The 9,079-nt window shown below is 47.3% G+C and overlaps 1 protein-coding gene across 1 annotated transcript in view; it reads left to right on the forward strand.

The window, feature by feature from the left end:
• Window positions 1-9,079, forward strand: part of kmt2ca (lysine (K)-specific methyltransferase 2Ca) — a 267,487-nt gene that overhangs the window by 220,334 nt on the left and 38,074 nt on the right. Inside the window, exons 61-63 of the mRNA XM_056299264.1 lie at window positions 486-603; window positions 1,102-1,277; window positions 8,065-8,177. Coding sequence (XP_056155239.1) covers window positions 486-603; window positions 1,102-1,277; window positions 8,065-8,177 — 407 coding nt within the window. The remainder of the gene's footprint in view (window positions 1-485; window positions 604-1,101; window positions 1,278-8,064; window positions 8,178-9,079) is intronic.

Consider the following 9,079-nt stretch of genomic DNA (forward strand, 5'->3'; position numbering starts at 1 on the left):
GTTATTTGTGAAGCCCTTTTTCTTGAGAGTCCAAATCCTTTCAGATGAAGAGTTCCATTATTTGCTGATGATGTGTAAGGGCCCAGACACACCAAACTGACTAGCGGCGACGAAGGCTGACTGTTGGTCGCCTCAGGTCGCCTGCTGTCTGGACCAAAAAGTAGCACTGGAACACACTGCAAAGACTACAGCTGATGGCCAACTAACATGTACGTTCTGCACTGATTCACTAAGCTGAACAGCCAATCAGAGTGATCTCTCTCACTGACGGGCTCCACCCATTCGACATGCTGACTCAGCCAAAAAGCTGCCGACGGGGGTCCGACTAGTGCGGACGGTGCGGGACACATCGCAAAAACTAGGGTCACAGACACTCACCAACGGCCTGACATTGGCCGACTGTCGGCCTGGTGTGTCAGGGCCCTAAGATGTCTGTCATACTGCATCGTTGTTAAAAGACAGTCTTTTCTCTCCACCATTCAAAGATGTTTCTGGTCTGAAGCGAAAAGGGGAGCAGCTTTTGGCTCTAAGCCAGGCCTCTAAAACAGTGGATGTCCCCGCTTCCCTCCCGACGCCGCCCCACAACAACCAGGAAGACGTCAGGTAAGCACTTCCTCCTGAGTGACTGGACCTCAGCGTAGAGGAGCAGTTGTGATGTTTCTGGTTTTTAAAGGGTTCCCCTTTCTCTCAGTCAGTGTGCTGACCATGAAGACCACTCAGTTCATTTCTCTCTCACGTGTCCTTTATGTTGCATTGCTGGGGGCCTGTCTGACCTTCAAGCTCATGAGCCACTAGACAGACACTTTATGCTGAAACTCAGAAACCTCCAAATGTACCAGTTGTTTCCAGCAACCAATGAGATGTGGAGATACCAGGTGGTGTCACACCTGATGTCATGATCAGCAGTGACCTTTGACCTATTTTGATGCAAAAGTGTTTTCCAGAACAGCTGGTTAACGTGAGGCTGCAGTGTTTCTATAGAAATGTGGGGAGCTGGTCCTGCAAAGTTGGATTGAAGTTTAATGTCCTCCCAGCTGTGTGAAGTTGTAAACCTGAACGTGTGGGACTGATGTTCTGGGTGTCCTCTCATCTTGTGTCCAGGGTCCAAGAGCTGGAGGGCAGGCACAGTCCTGACAGCTTTGTTCCCTCCTCGTCTCCAGAGAGTGTGGTGGACATGGAGATCAGCAGATACCCGGACATTAGCCACATCAAACTAGAGCCACCTTCCCCCTGCCCGTCGCCTACAATACCCATCATGCCCTGCACCTGGGGCAAAGGTAAGACCCTAAATCACAGTGTATTCTCTTCACCAAAGTATTTATCTCATTCACTAGTGTCTCTGATATTATTCCATGAAGTATTTCATCTATCGGTCACTAGTGTGAATGAAGTGGTTCGCTCGTGTGGTAAATGTGCTACATTCTTATACCTGCTGACATACGTGTGCTGATAGCTGTGTACATGTGTTTATTTGTCTATGAATAGCAGCAGTCTTTTTCCCTGTTTTTCGAGTGCTGTGAGTCAGTGTCCCTGTATGGTTTACTTTTTAATCTCTGGTTTTAATCTGGTTTGAGGATGATGTAATGATTTATGGAAAGGTGAACCAGGTCATCTAGACACCACGTTTATTGACAGAAACGTTTCATCATTATCTAAGTGACCTCTTCAGTCTCACCTGACTGCAGGTGTCCCCACCCTTATAAACAATACAGTGACTGCAGGTGTCTCACCCTTATAAACAATACAGCGACTGCAGGTGTCCCCACCCTTATAAACAATACAGTGACTGCAGGTGTCCCCACCCTTATAAACAATACAGTGACTGCAGGTGTCCCCGCCCTTATAAACAATACAGTGACTGCAGGTGTCCCCACCCTTATAAACAATACAGTGACTGCAGGTGTCCCACCCTTATAAACAATACAGTGACTGCAGGTGTCCCACCCTTATAAACAATACAGCGACTGCAGGTGTCCCCACCCTTATAAACAATACAGTGACTGCAGGTGTCCCCACCCTTATAAACAATACAGTGACTGCAGGTATCCCCACCCTTATAAACAATACAGTGACTGCAGGTGTCCCACCCTTATAAACAATACAGCGACTGCAGGTGTCCCCACCCTTATAAACAATACAGTGACTGCAGGTGTCCCACCCTTATAAACAATACAGTGACTGCAGGTGTCCCACCCTTATAAACAATACAGTGACTGCAGGTGTCCCACCCTTATAAACAATACAGTGACTGCAGGTGTCCCACCCTTATAAACAATACGGTGACTGCAGGTGTCCCCGCCCTTATAAACAATACAGTGACTGCAGGTGTCCCACCCTTATAAACAATACAGTGGCATAATGACCCAAACCAACAACCAGTTTCATATGCAAATATGGGTTTGACCATTAACTAACACCCATAGTTGCATATGAAACAGGTGGTTGGTTTGGGTCATTATGCCACTGTGTTGTCTATAAGGGTGGGACACCTGCAGTCACTGTATTGTTTATAAGGGTGGGGGTACCTGCAGTCAGGTGAGACTGAAGAGGTCACTTAGATGATGATGAAACGTTTCTGTCACTAAATGTGGTGCCCAGATGACCTGGTTCACCTTTCCGTGACCATTAACTAGAGTTTCAGTGGCCATGTGTTATTCTCAGAGGATTTGGGAATGTTTGCAAGGAAATGTTTCAAAGCATTTCATTATTACTGAGGTCAAAGCAACAGGTCTGTAGTCATTAAGACAGGGTTTTTTTGTTGTTGTTTGGTACAGGCACAATAAGAACTTTCCTAGAGCATGTAGGAACCACACTTAGTGACAATGACGGGCTAAAAATGTCTGTGAAAACATGTGATAGCTGACTAGAGCATGTCTTGAGGACATGAGTTGGGATACCATCTGGGTTGGCAGTTTTGCGTGCTTTGACAGATTTAAAACTTGACTCACGTCAGCTTGTCACTTTTCCAAGATGGCGGCGCGCTGGACGCAGCGGCTACTGTGGTTCCCTGTTCAGTGTTGTGTTTTCTTTGTTAGTCACATGTTAGTTTTAAGTTTACTTACAAGTGTAGGTCATGCACTCTTCTACAACCGTCAGGAACTTTTAAACCTCAGAATGGATTACTCACTTCCCTCCACCATCACGGACAACTCCCCCATCCATATCATCCGCTCACCGGTCTCGCAGTGGAAACGCTGCCCCCCGTCGGCAACGTAAACAAGGAGGGGGAAACGAGGCGGGCTACATGCTAAGCTAAGTAGCGCTCCCTTCAAAGTGTCCCTCCCCAGCATCTTCATGGCTAATGTCCGGTCGTTAGCTAACAAAATGGAGGAGATAAGACTCAGGCTGTCCTCTCAGAAAAGGCTGCAGAACTGCTGTCTGCTGATGTTTACGGAGACTTGGCTCAACAGCAACATGGCGACTCGGCAGTCGAGCTAGCTGGCCGCACAGCCTTCCGTGCCGACAGGACAGCGGACTCCGGCAAGATCCGCGGAGGAGGTTTGAGTATTTATGTCAGTAACTCCTGGTGCAACAATATAAAGATCGCTGAAAGGCATTGTTCCGCTGATCTGGAGCTGCTTATGATTCAGTGCAGGCCTTTTTACCTGCCCAGGGAGCTAACGGCCATTACCATCGCCGCTGTATACATCCCCCCACATGCTAATGCTAAGGTAGCACTTAAGCAGCTACAATGTGCCATCAGCAGACAACAGACCAAACACCCGGACAATGCCTTTATCATAGGTGGTGACTTTAATCAGGCTAACCTCAGGGCTGTACTGCCCAAATTCCATCAGCATGTCTCCTGCCCCACTAGGGGACAAAACACCCTGGACCATCTCTATACAAACATCAAGGACTCATACAAAGCTACTCCCTGTCCTCATCTGGGCCATTCTGACCACCTCTGTCTGTTCCTGGTCCCAGCCTACAAACCCCTAATAAAACGGATCAAGCCAGCAGTAAAGACAATCACTGTCCGGCCAGAAGGAGCAGTCTCTGAACTCCAGGACTGTTTTGAAAACACAGACTGGAGTATTTTTGCACATTCAGCTACCCATGGCTCCCATACAGACATTAATGAACAGACATCTGCCATACTAGCCTGCATTAACTTTTGCACTGAGAGTGTCACAACAAAAAAATCAGTCCACACTTTTGCAAACCAGAAACCCTGGATGACCACTGAGGTCTGGCAGCTGCTGAAAGTCCGGGATGCAGCATTCAAGTCAGGTAACTGTGAGGCCTACAGCACAGCCAGATCCAACCTCAAAAAGGGCATCAGAACAGCCAAACATAAATATTCACTACGAATAGAGGACCACTTTCACAATAACTCTGATCCTCGGCGAATGTGGCAAGGCATTCAGTCTATCACAGACTACAAAAGCTCCAATAGCGGGCTCACTGTCCATGATGCCTCCCTGCCAGACAAGCTACATCATTTCTATGCCCGCTCCGACAAGGACAATACTGACCCGGCCACAAAAATCCCCAGCCACCCAGAAAACCAGGTGCTCACTCTATCAGTCGCAGAGGTCAGAGAATCACTGCGCAGAGTGAACACACGGAAGGTTGCTGGACCAGACGGCATACCGGGTTGGGTCTACCGGGAATGTGCCGACCAGCTGGCTGAGGTCTTCACACCTGTATTTAACCTCTAACTGTCCCAATCTAAAGTCCTGGCATGCTTTAAGACCACCTCTATCATTCCTGTCTCCAAGAAACCAACATCCACATGTCTGAATGACTACCGACCCATAGCACTCACCCCCATTGCCATGAAGTGCTTTGAGAGACCGGTTCTGGCTCACATCAAAAACATTATCCCCCCACATTCGACCCACATCAGTTCGCCTACCATCCCAAAAGGTCTACTGAGGATGCCATTGCCACTCCCCTACACATTGCTCTGACCCACCTTGAACTTAACAACACATACATCCGGATGCTGTTTATAGATTACAGCTCTGCCTTCAACACTATCATCCCCGCCAAACTAACCACCAAACTCCTCTCCCTTGGCCTCAACCCCTCCCTCTGTAACTGGATCCTGGACTTCCTGACCAACAGACCTCAGTCTGTTAGGTTAGGTGACCACTCCTCCTCCACCCTGACCCTCAGCACAGGTGCCCCTCAAGGCTGTGTTCTGAGCCCCCTCCTTTTCTCCCTCTTTACCCACAACTGCCTGCCAACTCACCCCTCAAATGTTATAGTTAAGTTTGCAGATGACACCACAGTCATTGGCCGTATCACCAACAATGACGAGATGGCCTACAGAGACGAGATTCAGCACCTCACATCATGGTGTACTACCAACAATCTTGTCCTTAATGTGCAGAAGACAAAGGAGCTGATTGTGGACTTCAGGAGGTCTAGAAGCTGCAGCCACTCCCCCATACACATCAATGGGGTGGAAGTGGAGCGTGTTTCCAGCTTTAAATTCCTTGGAGTCCACATCAGCAAGGACCTTTCGTGGACATTAAACACCCAGGCCCTTGTGAAAAAGGCCCAACAATGCCTGCATTTCCTGAGGAGGCTGAGGAGCGCCTGTCTACCCCCTAAAATGTTCACCAGCTTCTACCACTGCACCATAGAGAGCATCCTGACCATCTGCATCTCAGTGTGGTACGGCAACTGCACCTCAGTAGACCAGAAAGCTCTGCAGCGGATCGTCAAGGCGGCCCAGCATATCACCGGTACCCAGCTCCCAGCCATAAAAGACATTTATCACAAAGGCTGCCTTCGAAGGGGTCTGAGCATCAGCAGAGATCCCATCCACCCCAACCATGGACTGTTCTCCCCCCTGTGCTCTGGGAGGCGCTACAGGAGCCTCAGAGCCCGCAGTACCAGGCTCAAAAACAGCTTCTTTCCCCAAGCTGTTGCCCACCTGAACCTGGCTACCCACTGAATGTCTGTAGATATTTTTAAATTTTTTCTACTCCAGCTCTTTTTTTTAGATTTTTTTTTTTGTACTTATTTTTAGCTTTTGGTCCTCATGTGTGTATATCTTATACTGTGTTTGTTGTGTTTGTCTGTGTCTGTCTTGCACTGTTTGGTGAAGCCACAGCCCTCATTTCATTTTTAACATGTGCCTGCACATTGTTTTTAATGACAATAAAATTGAATTGAATTGAATTGATGTGTTATCTCGTTGAGTGAGTGTCCAACAAGGTTCTGTGTGTTGTCTGAACCTGTTCAGGTCATCCAGAAGTGAAGCGGTGGTGTTGGTAAAACAAGCCGGCTTGGGTTTGTAGTCCATTATCGCCAAATGGCCTGGAGTCCCCGCCATTGTAATGCTGTGCTAGTTTATTTCAGTATTGTTTTGGCTGACTTGATGGCGTTTCTCAGGGCGTACCTGGCTTCTTTGTAGCTGTCCTCGTCCCCAGCTTTAAAAGCGGCAGTCCTTTCTTTTAGTCTCAGCCAAATGTCGCTATTAATCCAAAGTTTCTGATTCGGATAGAAGCAGATGGTATGAGTGGGACTACAGGTGTCCACACAGAATTTAACACAGTATCTGTGTCAGCATATTTGTTCAGGTTCAGAGCGTTCCTAAAAACCAACCAGTCTGTTGAATCAAAACAACCCTGACGTTTGAACTCATTTTCCACCGATCAGCACTGTACTGTCCTCGAGGTGGGTTTCTCGCTCTTAACTTTATGCTTGTAAACAGGTAGCAAGAGCCATTGAATGAATGGTCCGATTTCCCAAAATGAGTCTGGAGTAGACCTGTTGGCTCCCTTGATAGTGGAGTCGCAGTGATCCAAGATCTTGTCACTCCGGGTTGGAAAGCTGACATGCTGGAAGTATTTAGGTATCACCGATTTGAGGCTGCAGTGATTGAAGTCCCCCGCCACAATGGAAATAGTCTATGGATGCTGATTCTCATAGCCGCTGATTGCACCGTAGAGCAGCTCTTCCAGAGCTCTTTCAGAGCTACTGTGGTGTTGGCTTGTGGTGGAATGTAAACAACAATTAACAGGATGGAGGGGGATTCCTTTGGTAGATAAAATGGTCGACACTTGATTGAAAGATGTTCCAACACTGGCGATCAAGACTGGGAGATAACTTCCACACGAGGTGTAAACCAGAAAACATACTCCCCCTCCTTTTACCTTGCCGGTTGTTTCACACAAGCGGTCCAGTTAGTCCATACAGAAGCCGTCAGGCTGGATGGCCCTGTCCAGAATGTTCAAGGTCAGCCAGGTCTCACTCGTGTGGGTGGCACAGTGGCCCAGTGGTTATCACTGTTGCCTCACAGCAAGAAGGTGCTGGGTTCAAACCCTAGGCCATCCCAGGCCCCTCTGTGTGGAGTTTGCATGTTCCCCCCGTGTCTGCGTGGGTTTACTCCGGGTGCTTCAGTTTCCTCCCACCATCAAAAAGACATGCATGTAAGGGTTAATACTCCTGCCTGTGCCCCTGAGCAAGGCAATGGAAAGAAGAAGTGGAGTTGGTCCCCGGGTCCCTGATTCACTGTAAGAATACAATTCGTTGTAAGGTACAATGACAAAATAAAGTGACTTTCTTTCTTTGTAAAACAGAACACACCTCATGTCCCGCTGGGCGCTAATACGGCAGTGGAGTTCATCTAGCTTGATGCCAACAGATTGTACATTAGCGAAATGCGAGGGATGGGAGGTTGAGTCGGGTGATGCCATAGCCCAGCCGAAACCTCACCTCGTCTTCCGTGTTTCTGCCTGTATTGGCATTGCTGGTGCTCCAAGATACCGTAGGGTTGTAAACCACGTGTTCTAGTATCTCTGGAGGTGCACACAAGTCTAGCACATTTAGCCTTAAGTCCAGGAAGATCCGATGCTCATAAATGACGGATGTAGACATAATATGTGCAAGAAAGTGAACAATTAATGCAAAAACTAATAGAAGGGAGAGAGAAGCTCGTAGTGCATCACCATCTCAGTGGTACAGTGACTGATAGAGGAGATGAGGTAGTCTCACACTCCATTTAACCAGGGGTCATTTTTAAACCTCTGTGTGTGTGTGTGTGTGTGTGTGTGTGTGTGTGTGTGTGTGTGTGTGTGTGTGTGTTTTTTTTCCTGCATTCAGGATCTGCAGTGAAACAAGAAATCAAGGTGGAGCCTAACCATCTTGGACCACCCTCGTGTTCCAGCACTGGACTGGTTTCCATAGCGATAACACTGAATCCTATGGCTGCCCAGGTAAACGCATCCTTTACTCACTGATTGGCTGCCATTATTAACACCTGTTTGATGTGAATATAAAGCATTGACATGTGTTTCATCTGAATACAAAGCTTTATGTAATATGAGTATAAAGAATTAACATCTGATTAATCTAGCTGTACGACATTAATCAGAATCAGAACCATCTTTATGGGGCATGTAGGTTTACACATACATGGAATGTCACTCTGATTTAGTGGCTCTCTTGGTGTACTTAACATAGAATAACAACACTACAACACAACAAATCTGCACATACATACACAAGGACTGACTTATACAGGTGAAATAAGAGGTGATATGGTGCAGAGAATATATCAGTGATGCTTATTTCACCTGTATAAGTCAGTCCTTGTGTATGTATGTGAAGATTGTTGTGTTGTAGTGTTGTTATTCTATGTTAGGTACACTAAAACCCTTTTTCCACTGGCCAAAAAACCCACAAACATCTGCATTTTTACACTGACCGAAGGCGGACATTAGCGGGTTTTTTGGCCAGTGGGAAAAAGGTATGAGAGAGTCATGAAACCAGAGTCACATTCCATGTAGTGTAAACCTACATGGCCGATACATATGGTTCTGATTCTGAAATAGGTTTTGGCAGGTTACTTACATACATGCCTGAGGTAGATGGACAGGACAGAGTACATATTAGAATCATGTCAGACAGTACGGAGAGAGTTCGGTCCGTGGTGTTGTAGTGGTCTAAGCATCAGCTTTGTGTTGATGCAGTTGCCCACTGGAGACCGGGGTTCGCGCCTCGGTCTCGTCAGAACTAACTATGGCCGGATTCCATGAAGGAGCAATAATTGGCAACGCTGTCTTCAGGAGGGGGGCGGAGTCGGCTTATGTCTGTCACATGAATGCGTCTCTGTGTG

The sequence above is a fragment of the Lampris incognitus genome, chromosome 19 (genome assembly GCF_029633865.1).
Source record: "Lampris incognitus isolate fLamInc1 chromosome 19, fLamInc1.hap2, whole genome shotgun sequence".
In the NCBI taxonomy this organism is placed as follows: Eukaryota; Metazoa; Chordata; class Actinopteri; order Lampriformes; family Lampridae; genus Lampris; species Lampris incognitus.